We start from the raw sequence: 17541 nt of genomic DNA on the forward strand, positions 1-17541 counted from the left end.
ACAGAGCAGCATACAGTAGATGGTATCGAGTACAGTATATACATATGAGATGAGTGTGTAGACAAAGTAAACAAAGTGGCATAGTTAAAGTGGCTAGTGATACATGTGTTACATAAGGATGCAGTCGATGATGTAGAGTACAGTATATACATATGCATATGAGATTAATAATGTAGGGTAAGTAACATTATATAAGGTAGCATTGTTTAAAGTGGCTAGTGATATATTTACATAATTTCCCATCAATTCCCATTATTAAAATGGCTGGAGTTGGGTCAGTGTCAATGACAGTGTGTTGGCAGCAGCCACTCAGTGTTAGTGGTGGCTGTTTAACAGTCTGATGGCCTTGAGATAGAAGCTGTTTTTCAGTCTCTCGGTCCCAGCTTTGATGCACCTGTACGGACCTCGCCTTCTGGATGATAGCGGGGTGAACAGGCAGTGGTTCGGGTGGTTGATGTCCTTGATGATCTTTATGGCCTTCCTGTAACAACGGGTGGTGTAGGTGTCCTGGAGGGCAGGTAGTTTGCCCCCGGTGATGCGTTGTGCAGTCCTCACTACCCTCTGGAGAGCCTTACGGTTGAGGGCGGAGCAGTTGCCGTACCAGGTGGTGATACAGCCCGCCAGGATGCTCTCGATCTGAAGTTTGTGAGTGCTTTTGGTGACAAGCCGAACTTCTTCAGCCTCCTGAGGTTGAATAGGCGCTGCTGCGCTTCTTCACGACGCTGTCAGTGTGAGTGGACCAATTCAGTTTGTCTGTGATGTGTATGCCGAGGAACTTAAAACTAGCTACCCTCTCCACTACTGTTCCATCGATGTGGATAGGGGGTGTTCCTCTGCTGTTTCCTGAAGTCCACAATCATCTCCTTAGTTTTGTTGACGTTGAGTGTGAGGTTATTTTCCTGACACCACACTCCGAGGGCCCCTCACCTCCTCCCTGTAGGCCGTCCTCGTCGTTGTTGGTAATCAAGCCTACCACTGTTGTGTCGTCCGCAAACTTGATGATTGAGTAGGAGGCGTGCGTGGCCACGCAGTCGTGGGTGAACAGGGAGTACAGGAGAGGGCTCAGAACGCACCCTTGTGGGGCCCCCGTGTTGAGGATCAGCGGGGAGGAGATGTTGTTGCCTACCCTCACCACCTGGGGGCGGCCCGTCAGGAAGTCCAGTACCCAGTTGCACAGGGCGGGGTCGAGACCCAGGGTCTCGAGCTTGATGACGAGCTTGGAGGGTACTATGGTGTTGAATGCCGAGCTGTAGTCGATGAACAGCATTCTCACATAGGTATTCCTCTTGTCCAGGTGGGTTAGGGCAGTGTGCAGTGTGGTTGAGATTGCATCGTCTGTGGACCTATTTGGGCGGTAAGCAAATTGGAGTGGGTCTAGGGTGTCAGGTAGGGTGGAGGTGATATGGTCCTTGACTAGTCTCTCAAAGCACTTCATGATGACGGAAGTGAGTGCTACGGGGCGGTAGTCGTTTAGCTCAGTTACCTTAGCTTTCTTGGGAACAGGAACAATGGTGGCCCTCTTGAAGCATGTGGGAACAGCAGACTGGTATAGGGATTGATTGAATATGTCCGTAAACACACCGGCCAGCTGGTCTGCGCATGCTCTGAGGGCCAAACGCTTATTTGGTTACTAGCCCATCGCTTGCTTGGTTACTGGCCCATCGCTTGCTTGGCTATTGGCCCAACGCTTACTTGGTTACTGGCCAAACGCTTACTTGGTTACTGGCCCATCGCTTGCTTGGCTATTGGCCCAACCCCACATTATTAACCTGTTGTGTTCTCTCACCTCTCTGGGTGTTCGCTGGTCATCATGGTGCGGCTGCTGTTGGCCAGCTGGTGGATGGGCTGGGCGTAGTCCTCCAGGGCCTGTTCTAGTGTCTGGTGCTTCTTCACCATCACCAGAGCACTCTGCTCATCCTGGGTCACACACATCACAGATATGGAGTCAGCATCATTAAGCAAAGGATAAACAAAGCAATCGAGTGTGCAGAATGGACATCATTATCATCATCATTAACACAGAAAGCTTAACTACAGCCCGTCTTTGCTACAGCCCGTCTCTCCACTCACCTTGGCCTTGTCCTCTGACATCATGTGTAGCTCCTGCTCTCCCATCCAGGCCTCGGCCTCGGCAGCGTCAGTATAGAACTGCTGGGCGCGGTTAGCTTCCACTAGCCGGGCGTGGCGCTCATCTGTCTCAGCGATGAGCTGGGCCCAGGACTCCCGGAGCTCCACCAGACGCTGCTCCAGAGCAGACTGCCACTCCCCGTCCACCTCCTCCTTCCCTGGGGACATCCCCCTGCGGTGGGTCTGGATGTCATCAATACGGGGCTGGTGGCCCTGGATCTCCTTCTGCAAAGTCTGGGAGACAAAACAAAGATTTAGCCAAATGCAACTTCTCTTCTCCAATGTGAATTATTTCCTCCCACTGTCCTTTCACTCTGATAGAAGTCCAGACTTCCTCCCTCATCTATGCACCTGGTTCTTCTTGATGAGCAGCTGTACACTGGGCAGGTCCTTGCCATGGTCTGTGGAGGTGGCGAGGGGCATCCTCTCCTTCACCCACAGCTAAGTGACGGAAGAAAGTAAAGAAGAATTACAAACAGGAGAAAACTGTGCATACAACACACATGATGATTCAGTATTAAAATCTCTGAATTTAGAGTCAGGTGGTCCCACTCACAATCTCATCCTCCAGGTCTCTGTTGAACTGGTGGGCCTCCTTGGATGCCAGCAGTTGCTGCCTCCTCTGGTTGAGGGGGTCCTGGAGCTGGGAGAAGCTGTCAGTGACTCTCCTCTGCTGGCCGTCCACCTCCACCACCGCCACACCAGCATCGTCCTGGGACAGAGCCTGCGCCTGGGACTGCAGCGACTGCACCTCTTTCTCACGCACCTCCATCTGGTGCTCCAGCATCTACACAGAGACATGGGGAGAAGGAGAGCATGTTTGTTATTACCTCTTTTATATTGAAGTGACACTTATCCATTCAAATGGTCACAAAGGAGTATGACAACTGAGGACTTGAAGTGGTAAAGATGATGCTTGGACTGGACAGTGTAATGTCACCCACCTGGTGCTTCTTGAGCAGGATGTTGACTGATGTCAGATCCTTTCCGAAGTCGTCACTCTGCAGCTGTCCTGACAGGTTCTTCAGCCAAATGTCCAGGGCAGAGCAGCTCTGGGTGAAAAGCTCTGCCCTGTTGGCATCGAAGAGGCACTGTGCCTTGGTGCGCGTAGTGCTCTCTAGCTCCTCCCACTGGCTCTGCAGGCCTTCAAGAGTCTGTTGGACAACAGGCTGCAGCTCCGGCTTCTCTGTCACCAGCACTTGGCCCTCCTAATGGGGGAGAGGGGAGAGAGAGTCAGACAGTAAAATACTGGCACACACACCTTTTCTGATTTATTTTTCAGAATATTGAATATTTAATCCTTCATAGTCATACTGTACCTTGTCGATCTTGTCCAGCCAGTCCTTGTTGGAGGCCAGCTCAGCCATGAAGGCCTGGTGTTTCTGCCACTTGCTGTGGAGGTTCCTGGCCTCGTCATATGACATGTCCTGAGCTGTCAGCATCTTCTCATTGATCCACAGAGTCAGCTGCAGAGGAAAAGGAGAATGATATTACTCAATGAACTGTACCTCAGGTTAATTACCTTGACAACTGATTTGTCAGATTTCTGAATACAGGACAAAGAGCGTCTCAATTAAATGTATCACACCACCATTATTATAGTAAGAGTTAGTTGATGGTTTGTACCTCCTGTCCGTCCTGCAGGAAGTGCTGAAGTTCACGGTTGTCCTTCAGTTTAGAGAGGAGTTCATTTGCAGCTTCCCTATTCTTCTGATGTCTCTCCTGGATGGAGTCGGCCTTCTCCTGGATCTTGTCAGAGTTGGCGTTGAGGTCGTTGACCAGACGGCGTCCAGCCTCCACCACGCCCGTGATCTTCTCCTCGCTGGCCTCCATGGTGGTCAGGAAGTCCTCGTGCTTTTTGATGGCCTCCTCTGCTCCCTGCAGGCTGGAGGGCATCTCAGTGTGGGACAGCACATACTCCTACAGAGGGAGAGAGAACTATTAGTAACTTCATCAAGATAAACAGTATATTTGTATGTTTCTTCTCCTTCCCTGGTGTCCTGGTCCTCACCTGGCTGTTGAGGAAGCCCTCAGCCTGCTTGACGTCTCTCAAGAAGGTCTGGAAGTCGAAAGCTTGGGCCAGCAGGCTGTGGCGGTTCTCCCACATGCGGCGCAGATCTTGCCAGCCGGTGTCCAGCGCCTGCAGCCTCTGGGCCAGGAACATGTACTGGGCGTCCGTTTGGCCCTGAGTCACCTCATCACCCACCGCCCGCATCTTCTCATAGTCCTCCTTGTAGTTGTCCCATTCGTTCTTGATGCTCTCGTGCTGGGAGAGCAGGCGCTCAGCCTCTGGCAGCGAGGTGGGGATGTCCTCGGACGCCACGGCGGTCTGCGTGCGGGACAGCCAGGACTGGAAGTCATCCAGGTCTCGGAGGAATCCCTGCAGCTTACTGGCTTCGCCCAGAGACTCCTCACGACGCTTCATGGTGGCGTTGAGCTCCTCCCACACCTCCTGGATCCCCCCCAGGTGGGCATGGATCTCCTCGGCCTGGTCCGGGTGCTCCTCAGCCAGCTTCTCTGCCTCATTTCTCAGGTCGTCCAATTTACCCTGAAAAGATATGGAAAATATACCTGGTTGTCATCAACATGTGACATAAAATGATTCAAAGTATTGATGATGTCTTTAACAGTTAATACTGATCATCTCTTTAAGATGATCTGATGCTGTGGTTTCATTAGGTTTACCCTAAGTCTTTGTCCACCTCCATAACCGTTGACCCTGCCGTACCTGAATGGCCTCTAGGTCTCTCTCCATGCCGGTGAGTTTGCGCTGCAGGGCCATGACACCAGCCAGGTCGTTGCCCAGGCTCTCGGTGGACTCGATCACCTTGGTCTTCTCTCTCATCCAGCTCTGGATCTCATTACACTCCAGGTGGTAGTTCTGGATGTTGAGGGCCGACTCCAGGGCCTGTTTCCTCTGGTCCGCCAGACGCTGGAACTCCTTCCACCTGGGGACCAGAGCAAGGGGAAGTCTCAACACCTGTGTATCAGATGGTATGTGTGTTTTCATGTCCGAGACATGTCGAGTACTAACCTGTTGTTGAGCTGGTCTTGTGTCTGGTGGATCTGCTCTTTGCTGCGGTTGTCTGATCCCAGGAGCTGCTGGGCCACCTGGTTGACATCAGAGATACGAGTCCCCAGGTTGTTCATCTCAGGCTCCAGGGTCTCAAACCTGCAGACACACAGATACATCAGACAGTCTCATTTCGCATCACTCATATTTCCATTGCTTTGTCTCTACAAGGGAGACTAAAGGTGAAATATTGTCATACTCAAATGTTGTTTTGATGTTAAAAAGAAGAGACATTCAGTTTGATATCTGCTTCATACACCGGAGCACATTGAGTATGCAGATCGATATCGCTCAAGGAAAGGCCATTTAAATCATTGTCTAAGGATCATTTCTTTCTTCTTATAACACCATTCTAACACTCATCCCTTATTCCTCCCTTCCCCAGCTCACCTCTGCTGCACCACCTCCAGGTCTTCCAGTTTGGTGGGGATCATTATGCCGTCCAGCCACTGTTCCTTCTCCCCCACCCACAGCTGGCAGGCGCCCGCCTCGCTGTACATGCGGTAGAGGGCCAGCGCCCCCTCCAGGGCCTGACGCCGCGATGCAGACAGAGACACCAGCTCCTCATAGCGCTGCTCAATAGCAGGCAGACGCCCCTCCACCTACACAGACAGCAACAATCAGTCTGGTAAGAGAAGCATCTTCTAGCTGTGTCAATAACAACCAGTCAGCCAGAAGACGCTCCTCTGACCAGAGTCAATAACAACCAGTCAGCCAGAAGACACTCCTCTGACCAGAGTCCATAACAACCAGTCAGCCAGAAGACACTCCTCTGACCAGAGTCAATAACAACCAGAAGACGCTCCTTTGACCAGAGTCAATAACAACCAGTCAGCCAGAAGACACTCCTCTGACCAGAGTTAATAACAACCAGTCACCCAGAAGACACTCCTCTGACCAGAGTTAATAACAACCAGTCAGCCAGAAGACACTCCTCTGACCAGAGTCAATAACAACCAGAAGACACTCCTCTGACCAGAGTCAATAACAACCAGAAGACGCTCCTCTGACCAGAGTTAATAACAACCAGTCACCCAGAAGACACTCCTCTGACCAGAGTTAATAACAACCAGTCAGCCAGAAGACACTCCTCTGACCAGAGTCAATAACAACCAGAAGACACTCCTTTGACCAGAATCAATAACAACCAGTCAGCCAGAAGACACTCCTCTGACCAGAGTCAATAACAACCAGAAGACACTCCTTTGACCAGAGTCAATAACAACCAGTCAGCCAGAAGACACTCCTCTGACCAGTCAATAACAACCAGAAGACACTCCTCTGACCAGAGTCAATAACAACCAGAAGACGCTCCTCTGACCAGAGTCAATAACAACCAGTCAGCCAGAAGACACTCCTCTGACCAGAGTCAATAACAACCAGAAGACACTCCTTTGACCAGAGTCAATAACAACCAGTCAGCCAGAAGACACTCCTCTGACCAGAGTTAATAACAACCAGTCACCCAGAAGACACTCCTCTGACCAGAGTTAATAACAACCAGAAGACACTCCTCTGACCAGAGTTAATAACAACCAGTCAGCCAGAAGACACTCCTCTGACCAGAGTCAACAACAACCAGAAGACACTCCTCTGACCAGAGTTAATAACAACCAGTCAGCCAGAAGACACTCCTCTGACCAGAGTTAATACCAACCAGTCAGCCAGAAGACACTCCTCTGACCAGAGTCAATAACAACCAGAAGACACTCCTCTGACCAGAGTTAATAACAACCAGTCAGCCAGAAGACACTCCTCTGACCAGAGTCAATAACAACCAGAAGACACTCCTTTGACCAGAGTCAATAACAACCAGTCAGCCAGAAGACACTCCTCTGACCAGTCAATAACAACCAGAAGACACTCCTCTGACCAGAGTCAATAACAACCAGAAGACGCTCCTCTGACCAGAGTCAATAACAACCAGTCAGCCAGAAGACACTCCTCTGACCAGAGTCAATAACAACCAGTCAGCCAGAAGACACTCCTCTGACCAGAGTCAATAACAACCAGTCAGCCAGAAGACACTCCTCTGACCAGAGTCAATAACAACCAGAAGACACTCCTTTGACCAGAGTCAATAACAACCAGTCAGCCAGAAGACACTCCTCTGACCAGAGTTAATAACAACCAGTCACCCAGAAGACACTCCTCTGACCAGAGTTAATAACAACCAGTCAGCCAGAAGACACTCCTCTGACCAGAGTCAATAACAACCAGAAGACACTCCTCTGACCAGAGTTAATAACAACCAGTCAGCCAGAAGACACTCCTCTGACCAGAGTTAATACCAACCAGTCAGCCAAAAGACACTCCTCTGACCAGAGTCAATAACAACCAGAAGACACTCCTCTGACCAGAGTTAATAACAACCAGTCAGCCAGAAGACACTCCTCTGACCAGAGTCAATAACAACCAGAAGACACTCCTTTGACCAGAGTCAATAACAACCAGTCAGCCAGATGACACTTCTCTGACCAGAGTCAATAACAACCAGTCAGCCAGAAGACACTCCTCTGACCAGAGTCAATAACAACCAGTCAGCCAGAAGACACTCCTCTGACCAGAGTCAATAACAACCAGTCAGCCAGAAGACACTCCTCTGACCAGAGTCAATAACAACCAGTCAGCCAGAAGACACTCCTCTGACCAGAGTCAATAACAACCAGAAGACACTCCTCTGACCAGAGTCAATAACAACCAGAAGACACTCCTCTGATCAGAGTTAATAACAACCAGTCAGCCAGAAGACACTCCTCTGACCAGAGTTAATAACAACCAGAAGACACTCCTCTGACCAGAGTCAATAACAACCAGAAGACACTCCTCTGACCAGAGTCAATAACAACCAGAAGACACTCCTCTGACCAGAGTTAATAACAACCAGTCAGCCAGAAGACACTCCTCTGACCAGAGTCAATAACAACCAGAAGACACTCCTTTGACCAGAGTCAATAACAACCAGTCAGCCAGAAGACACTCCTCTGACCAGAGTCAATAACAACCAGTCAGCCAGAAGACACTCCTCTGACCAGAGTCAATAACAACCAGAAGACACTCCTCTGACCAGAGTTAATAACAACCAGTCAGCCAGAAGACACTCCTCTGACCAGAGTCAATAACAACCAGTCAGCCAGAAGACACTCCTCTGACCAGAGTCAATAACAACCAGAAGACACTCCTCTGACCAGAGTTAATAACAACCAGTCAGCCAGAAGACACTCCTCTGACCAGAGTCAATAACAACCAGAAGACACTCCTCTGACCAGAGTCAATAACAACCAGTCAGCCAGAAGACACTCCTCTGACCAGAGTTAATAACAACCAGTCAGCCAGAAGACACTCCTCTGACCAGAGTCAATAACAACCAGAAGACACTCCTCTGACCAGAGTCAATAACAACCAGTCAGCCAGAAAACACTCCTCTGACCAGAGTCAATAACAACCAGTCAGCCAGAAGACACTCCTCTGACCAGAGTCAATAACAACCAGAAGACACTCCTCTGACCAGAGTCAATAACAACCAGAAGACACTCCTCTGACCAGAGTCAATAACAACCAGTCAGCCAGAAGACACTCCTCTGACCAGAGTCAATAACAACCAGAAGACACTCCTCTGACCAGAGTCAATAACAACCAGAAGACACTCCTCTGATCAGAGTTAATAACAACCAGTCAGCCAGAAGACACTCCTCTGACCAGAGTTAATAACAACCAGAAGACACTCCTCTGACCAGAGTCAATAACAACCAGAAGACACTCCTCTGACCAGAGTCAATAACAACCAGAAGACACTCCTCTGACCAGAGTTAATAACAACCAGTCAGCCAGAAGACACTCCTCTGACCAGAGTCAATAACAACCAGAAGACACTCCTTTGACCAGAGTCAATAACAACCAGTCAGCCAGAAGACACTCCTCTGACCAGAGTCAATAACAACCAGTCAGCCAGAAGACACTCCTCTGACCAGAGTCAATAACAACCAGAAGACACTCCTCTGACCAGAGTTAATAACAACCAGTCAGCCAGAAGACACTCCTCTGACCAGAGTCAATAACAACCAGTCAGCCAGAAGACACTCCTCTGACCAGAGTCAATAACAACCAGAAGACACTCCTCTGACCAGAGTTAATAACAACCAGTCAGCCAGAAGACACTCCTCTGACCAGAGTCAATAACAACCAGAAGACACTCCTCTGACCAGAGTCAATAACAACCAGTCAGCCAGAAGACACTCCTCTGACCAGAGTTAATAACAACCAGTCAGCCAGAAGACACTCCTCTGACCAGAGTCAATAACAACCAGAAGACACACCAGAGTCAATAACAACCAGTCAGCCAGAAGACACTCCTCTGACCAGAGTCAATAACAACCAGTCAGCCAGAAGACACTCCTCTGACCAGAGTCAATAACAACCAGAAGACACTCCTCTGACCAGAGTCAATAACAACCAGAAGACACTCCTCTGACCAGAGTCAATAACAACCAGAAGACACTCCTCTGACCAGAGTTAATAACAAGTCAAGAAATACAGAATGGGAACGATAAATAAAATATGTATCACTTAAGCGGAGACATTGAGAGTCTGTATGTAATACGTATGGGCCAGTGTCTGTATTTGTCAGAAAGAGAGAGAAACAGCGGGAGAGTGTGCAGTAGTGTAGAAAGTGGGAGTTGGTTTGGTATACTGTTCCAGGGGTAACTGACCTGAGGGGCGTTTGCATGGACCGGGGGCAGGCCGAGGGCCTGCTCATGCAGGGAGTCGATGAGGGTGTGGTGGCTCTGGATCTCCTCCTCCACCTCCCTCTGCTTGCGGGCCAAGGTCTGGGTGGAGAACTCGTCGTGGCCCACCTCCTGGCTGGACACCTGGCGCAGCGTCTCCAAGATCCAGGCCTCCATGTCATTGGCGTCAGTCTGGAACTGGTGCAGGGCCACCGCCTCCTTCAGCTGCACTTCCCTCAGCTGTGATGTCTGGGGACGCAGGGAGAGAGAAGGAATCAGAATACAAACAGAGGAAATACATCAACTTCTGAAATACTAATACTCTATATATTAATTTTGCTCGTGGACTGACTACTCTCTAGACTTGTCCATCTCCTTTTCCTTTCCCCTGCCCACTGACCTCTTCCAGGTGTGCCCACTGAGCACGTACGTCCCTGATCCTCTCAGTGCACTCTGGGGCTCCAAAGTGTCCCTCCTCCACCAGAGTTTGTCCGGCGGCAATGCTGTGGCCGAGAGGACCGTAGCGGGCTGCCATCTCGTCCCTGAAGGCCTCGTGCTTACTGAGGAGGTGCAGGGCGGAGGTGAGGTCGCGGCCACAGTCTCCTCCTGACAGGATCTGCTCCTGCTCTCTGATCCAGGCCGCCTCTTCTCCCATCTCCCACAGGAACTGCCAGAGGCGCCGTGAGGCCTCCAGGCGCTCCCTCCGCTCCCCAGCCAGCTGGCCCAGCTCCTCATAGGCCCGGCCCAGCAGAGACACCTTCTCTCCCACCAGCGCCGGCTCACACGGCTTGTAGACTGAGAGAGAAAGATGGAGAAAAATAGCTAGTTATTTAGTTAGAAGTGGAGGGGCAACCAAAAAAATGTTGCATAGTAGTCAAATGTTATCTTTTTCATAATTACTCAAACAGTAACAATGTGTGTATAACACTTGTGTAGTCTCACCCTGTTGGTCGGAGGTGAAGCGCTGAGCAGCTCTCTGGACCCCGCGGACCCTCTCTGCCTGGGCTGAGATGTCTGCCTCCACCAGGTTGTGAGTCTGCAGCAGGTCCTCCACATCGTGCAGATGCTTCCCACTGTCCTGGGACTGCAGACGACCCTGAGAGAGCACATGGCAGGAAGACATGTTAGAAACACAGTCATTCACCATGTCTGGACTATGTAGGCCTATAGTATAATTCTCTCTGTTATCTCAGTACAGAACCTTTATATTATCATATACATGTATGTAGCTCTGTCCTTGAGCTGTTCTTGTCTATCAATGTTCTGTGTGGACCCCAGGAAGAGTAGCTACTGCATTAGAAGCAGCTAATGGGGATCCTAATAAAATACTAAATTCTCTACCTAGTGAAGACATGCTCCTAATGAGATGGTAATGGGAGAGAGAATTGGTAAGACATTATGGTTCCAGCAGTCACTGAGAGTTCTAGATTAAGCAAAGCTGTCAATATCGTAAATGAGGGGCAAGCTTTCTTGGTGACTGATAAGCAAGACTTTATCTTGAGAAAACAGAGTGCTCATTTGGTATTGATGAGGCAAGGCTCCCTGAATCACAACATAATCACAATAACATCAATCTGTTTAAGGGCAATTCTAACACTTTTCAACTTCATTATCTCTAGCACAATACCAGTGTCTACATATGTGAAAACGGCACATTTCTAGAATTTAAAATAAATAAATAAAAAGTTAAAAAGCTCTATCAAAAATGAACCCTTTCCACTCACAGTCCCTGTAATCCCGTATAAGGGTTGAAAATAGCACATTTTGTCATTGATACAGTCAGTGCCTAAATTGGACCAGAGTGGCTGTACATGATGTCAGAGCTCAGGTACTCTGCTTCACAACGCTGTATGGCTTTTGACTGACAGTCATTATAAACTTGAGCACCGCGTGCGACAGGAAGATGTCCCCATCTCTTCTGCTACTTTTGCACATTTGTTGTCTGAGTGAGGGAAATGCTGTGAATCGAAAGGACTTGATGTGTTCTGAAAGACGAGACATTGAGGATTATAATTAATACCGCTTTGACGTCGTACAAGCAAACCACACAGCCATGAGTCCAAATGTGCACTTCACATTTCCATATTAGAAAACTTACATTTAAAAAATGTACAGTATCAACGTTTATGATCGCTATGTTAGATCCACAGTTAGAAGGCTGACCTGAGTTATACCCTGGGTTGTCCTGAAAAGAATGAGCCCGTTAGTCGAATTGTGAAGAAAATTATTAGCAACAGAACATTCACTTGGATGCACTTGACTCCATTCTATGCACACCGATATTACGATCTGATTGTCTGAAGTGCCTTTTGAAAGCCTAACACTAAGATTTGTAACCTATGATGAAAATTACAGGCCTCTCTCATCTTTTTAAGTGGGAGAACTTTCACAATTGGTGGCTGACTAAATACTTTTTTGCCCCACTGTAACAAAGTATTGAGATAAACTTTGGTTATTGACCAAATACTTATTTTCCACTATAATTTGCAAATAAATTCATAAAAAATCCTATAATGTGATTTTCTGGATTTTTCCCCCTCATTTTGTCTGTCATAGTTGAAGTGTACCTATGATGAAAATTACAGGCCTCTCTCATCTTTTTAAGTGGGAGAACTTGCACAATTGGTGGCCGACTAAATACTTTTTTGCCCCACTGTATAGTGTGTGCAGAGTTGACATGTTGATATGTTCCAGTACCTTCATATCTCCCATCCAGTCCATGATGTATCTCATCTCCTCCAGCAGTCTCTGCAGGTCTCGGTGTGCGTGGAGTCTCTCCCTGCGAGCAGCTAACAGGTCCTTCAGGTACTCCCACAGCCGCAGCACGTTGTCCCTCCTTGCCAGCACGCGACGCACGTCATGGTAGTTCTCTGCCTCCAGCTCCCTGGCTACCGCCTCCACGGCCGCCACCCGCTCCCCATACGCCCCGATGTCCGTCTCGATGGCCTCGTGTTTACGGGTGGCGGCCTCCACCGCTCCCAAGTCAACGCCAAAGTTGTCCTGAGGGACAAGAGGACAGATTGAGGTTAGAAGTGGGAGAGGTCAGTGTGTACATTGGTCATAAATGTATATGTGATAGAAAGAGTCAATGTGTTCAAATGCATACAAGGGTATTACATTGTCTATTAAATTGCTAAATTCACTCTCACTTCTAGAAATAAAAGTGATAGCAAATTATAGTTGTAAATGCCATTAAAATGGAGATCAGCTAGCTACAGTGTGTCTGTAGTCATTTATCACTCCCCTCCACATTACTAGATAATTAGACTGGCTGGTCTGCAGCAAACATGTCTCGTCAAAATAATGTAATCACAACCATCACTTATGATTACTGATATCTCTGGTCTGTGGACACCTGGGAGACAAATATAACCACCCTCCTCCTCCTCATTGTGAATACATTATCAGGTCTCAGCCAGGGGTGTTACCTGAGAGACGAGCCGCTGGTTCTCGCTCAGCCAGGTCTCCCTCATGGCGGCCTTGCGGTCGAAGCGAGCAGCAAGCATCTCCAGCTTCTCCTGTCGAATCAGCTCGTTCCTCAGCGCCAGCTCCCGCTCGTGCTCTGCCTTCTCCAGACGCTCCCACGCCTGCAGAGCCAATCAGAACACAGCTAGTCAGAGAGGTCCCTTAATTAAACCAGGGGTGTTATTCACGATCTTAAACACCTGCAGGGTTAACTGTTGTTTATCCAAGCTCTATTCAGGACAAGTAATGCATTTAAAACAGCGAGTAACTGGAGCCCTGTGGGTGATACCTTGTTGATGTCAGAGATGAGCTTTCCCTCCCTGGGAATGTACACTTTCTGGTTGTTGGCTCTCATCTTGCTCTGAATGGTGAACAGCAGCACCTCCAGGTTGCCTTTCTCTGTGAACCTGAGGAAAACCAACACAGCCAGGTAAGATACCTAACATGGAATATGCACAGTTATGATTCCAACCTGCTAGAACATCACTCCCGTTCTTAAATTCTAAATTTCCCCCCAGCGTGTCTCCCTGTCGTACTTTGGGGGTTTCTCCACTGTGCGGTAGGTGTTGAAGGCCTGCAGCTGGTTCTGCACACCGTTTAGGGAGTTGGCCAGCTGCCGGTCATTCAGAGTCAGGATGGTCTGCTCAATCCACTGCAGCAGCTCTGAAGCCAGGCTCTCGTAGTTCCCTACCAGCTGGTCAGCCTCAATGGCATAGTCCAGCACCTGGGAGGAAGGGAGGGAGAAAGAGAGGGGTTAGACAAGCTCCAAAGACAGTGACAGGAAGACATGCACGTACGTACGCACACACACACACATAAAAAGTTAAACAGGCGTTGCACCCCACCTTGCCAACCCTCTTGCCCTCCACAGCCAGGGCCTTCATCTTGGAGAAGTAGTGGTAGTAGGTGGCCACATAGGTGATGATGGACTTCTCATCTGGCTGGTCAACGTTGACATCTGGAAAGAGAGACATTTGATCCTCATCTCCTCCCCACATACTACCCACACAGTCAGACACACACTGACGCAAACATGCACACACACAAACTTCCAATCCCAGTCGCACACACACACTGACACACACACACACACACACACACGCACACACACAGTCTCCCATCTTAACCCAGTCAATTCAACTTAAACACACATGGTGCTTGTCTCTAAATGTGCCCTGATTGATGGCCCCAGAGTGTTGCCAACCCCTCACCATGTATGGACTTCCTCTGTGATGTCAGAGGGCATCATTAAGCCCTGCCCCATGGCCAGCCTGGCCACATAGACCCTATTCTCACTTAAGTTGTAATTCATTCCAGTAATCCTCCTCCCTTCCTCCTCCCACACCCCATCCAGCTCGCCTGGTATATGACAGGAGCACTGTGTTGGTGACAACTAGCCAGAGGGCGAGGGCAGAGACCACATACAATCCCGACACTTGTCCAGTCTGAGCTCTGACCTCCCTGACTCACCTTCCGGGTCGAGGAGTTTGGTGAGGCCTAGCTTATTCTCTGCTGTGTTGAAGGCATTCTGGAGGTTATAGTGGGCGTTGGACCGCTTCAGGGTGTCAAACTCAATCACGTCCGGTCTGGACGGGGAGGGGAACACAGGTGTTGCTTTTAATGAAAGGAATCTCATGTATAAGGCGTAAAGACAGCATCCTAACCACTACATGTTGAGTTCATCAACACGTGACCATGATTTTGTACATTCTAAGATGTGTAGGCAAAGTCAACTTCAACATTGTTCCATTTATTCAGATCGACTCCATTCTAATCAGATAAGGAAAATGGCAGCGACAGAATGTACATGATTGCCTTGTAGCTCATTCAGTCCACATTTCAAACTACTCGTACTTTGTGTCTCAAGTGAGCAATATACACTAGCTGCAGGCATACATTCAAATGTGCCAGTACTTAACTGATGAGCATCATCCCATGGGCCTCCATTTGTTACAGTACTTGTCATGTTAAAAATCACACTCTAGGGGTCTCAGTCCCACCGTAATGCAGTAGGAGTCACCAGCAGAGGGCAGTGGTGAGTCACCAGGCATGGCCTTGCATGCAAAAACGAGTTGGTTTTATTCGTTATCTAGGTCAACTAACTCCTATTTTATTTTCATCTATTTATGGGGATACAGACCCCTTCCCCCCCTGTCAACAGGCCTGTTCCTCAACGGCACTGCAAAGACAACAGGCCAAGGTACTGGACATCTAGTCACGGACAGAATAAATATATCACTTCACACGGACAGAGTGCCAGGTGAAGGACAATGTCAGGGCCTACAGTTAACATGAGTGACTAACTTTTTACATAGTGTGACATGCAACATGGACAAAAGGGGAAGGTAATTGACCTGTGTTTGTGCACGATGGCGTTGAACGCCAAGCCATCTCTCCAGCTGGTGGTAAAGTTGTGAACGTTGACGTTGGGGTACCTGCAGAGTCAAGGTAATAGCTCATTAATCATCAACTCAGTACCCAGGCTCTTTTGGTGTCGACCAACACTGGAAATGATTAAAATAACTCATCATTTCACATATCTTCATTATACATTCACATGACTGGACACATCCTAGAATCTCTCCCTTCTCACCCAGCGGTCTTCATCTGGCACCAGAGCAGCAGAGCCTCTTTGGCTGATTTCTTCTCCTTGTTACCCTCAGTCTCCACACTGATGTCCTGGATCTGTTAAGCAGAGCACCCTCTCAGTCAGACACACTGCCAACATATTTATTTTTGATATTCTCTCTCTCTCTCTCTCTCTCTCTCTCTCTCTCTCTCTCTCTCTCTCTCTCTCTCTCTCTCTCTCTCTCTCTCTCTCTCTCTCTCTCTCTCTCTCTCTCTCTCTCTCTCTCTCTCTCTCTCTCTCTCTCTCTCTCTCTCTCTCTCTCTCTCTCTCTCTCTCTCTCTCTCTCTCTCTCTCTCTCTCTCTCTCTCTCTCTCTCTCTCTCTCTCATTAGGACCTCACTGAAATCATCGGTCTTACATACAGCTCTTTGTTAAGTTTGATGATGAAGCACATCCGTCTAACAGGAGAATATGTCATTGTCATGAAAAGAAGATGAGGGGAAAAAAGAACACTGAAATCTAGTTAGAATATTAACATTCTCTGAAACCAAAGTGGCCTCAGAAAACCACGGAACAGAGGTAATTGCTTCCATTCCCATTAGTTTTGAACTAGGCAGGGTGGGGTTGACCCAGGTGAGGGTGGTGAACGGGACACAAGTGGGCTGGGATGTGTAATATTCACTTGCGCCATCTACTCTCTAGGAAGGCCCATAGAAAGGCATTGTACAGAACATTACAAGGAATCACACGGTACCTGGAAGCGGAGGATGATGGTCCAGATGAGACCCAGGGTGAGGCGGTGGTTCCCGTCCACGATGTCGTGGGAGCCCATGTTCTCCAGGTGGACCTTCTGCTCCTTGAGGAACTGCAGGGCCTTGTCCACGTTCTCCAGGCAGTGGATACGCATACGCCCCTTAGTGGGCTTCGGCTGGACAGAGACAAGAGAAAGAAGGGGGAGAGAAGCAGGAGAGAAGGGGGAAATTCAGGATGGTGTGAGAGAGTGATGGAAAGTGACATGAAAAACAGAGAGGGAGAGGAAGAGGGTATGAGAATGAAAATAGATTTCATGTTAAGCAGAATGGAGCACAGCAAGGGAAAAACAACGAGAGGACACGAGAATACAGGAATGAGAGAGGGCTAGTTCAGGACAAACAAGGTGAGCCATGAGCGATCGGTCAGGGTTAAGGTTAGGGTCAGGGTTAGGAGGACAGATAGAGGTATTCTGAGATACTGACCAGCTGTTCTCCTGACAGCACCTCCAGCAGGCGGATGAGCATGCGTCCATCTCTCAGGTCAGTGTACAGGTCCCCGATGCGGCACGTCACACGGCCCAGGTGTGAGTTCACCCACTTAGTAAAGGTCTTCTTCTGCACTGCTTCACGCTCATCTGGAGAGGAGAGGAGGGCAGGTTGATGTTAAACCAATCATCTGGAGAGCAGAGGAGGGCAGGTTGATGTTAAACCAATCATCTGGAGAGCAGAAGAGGGCGGGTTGATGTTAAACCAATCATCTGGAGAGCAGAGGAGGGCGGGTTGATGCGAGGGTAAACTAAATCAGAAACCAGCTCATAGGGACTGGCAGGCA

The 17541-nt window shown here is 48.9% G+C and overlaps 1 protein-coding gene across 4 annotated transcripts in view; it reads right to left on the reverse strand.

The window, feature by feature from the left end:
* The window catches only part of LOC124006821 (spectrin beta chain, non-erythrocytic 1-like), a 104629-nt gene that overhangs the window by 16436 nt on the left and 70652 nt on the right, over positions 1–17541 (reverse strand). For all 4 annotated transcript variants that reach the window (XR_006833842.1, XR_006833841.1, XR_006833843.1 and 1 more), the window contains 24 exons: positions 17193–17344; positions 16712–16885; positions 15983–16074; positions 15744–15824; positions 14860–14975; positions 14235–14347; positions 13926–14113; positions 13679–13796; positions 13353–13511; positions 12622–12924; positions 10867–11020; positions 10325–10719; positions 9910–10173; positions 5591–5802; positions 5162–5299; positions 4856–5075; positions 4139–4675; positions 3754–4047; positions 3447–3593; positions 3072–3335; positions 2684–2914; positions 2479–2568; positions 2071–2361; positions 1787–1917 (listed from right to left, as the gene is read on the reverse strand). Coding sequence is in view for 1 of the 4 variants with exons in the window: in XM_046316998.1 (XP_046172954.1) it covers positions 1787–1917; positions 2071–2361; positions 2479–2568; positions 2684–2914; positions 3072–3335; positions 3447–3593; positions 3754–4047; positions 4139–4675; positions 4856–5075; positions 5162–5299; positions 5591–5802; positions 9910–10173; positions 10325–10719; positions 10867–11020; positions 12622–12924; positions 13353–13511; positions 13679–13796; positions 13926–14113; positions 14235–14347; positions 14860–14975; positions 15744–15824; positions 15983–16074; positions 16712–16885; positions 17193–17344 (4864 nt within the window). In the remaining 3 variants the exon portion in view is untranslated. The remainder of the gene's footprint in view (positions 1–1786; positions 1918–2070; positions 2362–2478; positions 2569–2683; positions 2915–3071; positions 3336–3446; positions 3594–3753; positions 4048–4138; positions 4676–4855; positions 5076–5161; positions 5300–5590; positions 5803–9909; positions 10174–10324; positions 10720–10866; positions 11021–12621; positions 12925–13352; positions 13512–13678; positions 13797–13925; positions 14114–14234; positions 14348–14859; positions 14976–15743; positions 15825–15982; positions 16075–16711; positions 16886–17192; positions 17345–17541) is intronic.

This window comes from Oncorhynchus gorbuscha, linkage group LG20 (assembly GCF_021184085.1).
Source record: "Oncorhynchus gorbuscha isolate QuinsamMale2020 ecotype Even-year linkage group LG20, OgorEven_v1.0, whole genome shotgun sequence".
NCBI classification, from domain to species: domain Eukaryota; kingdom Metazoa; phylum Chordata; class Actinopteri; order Salmoniformes; family Salmonidae; genus Oncorhynchus; species Oncorhynchus gorbuscha.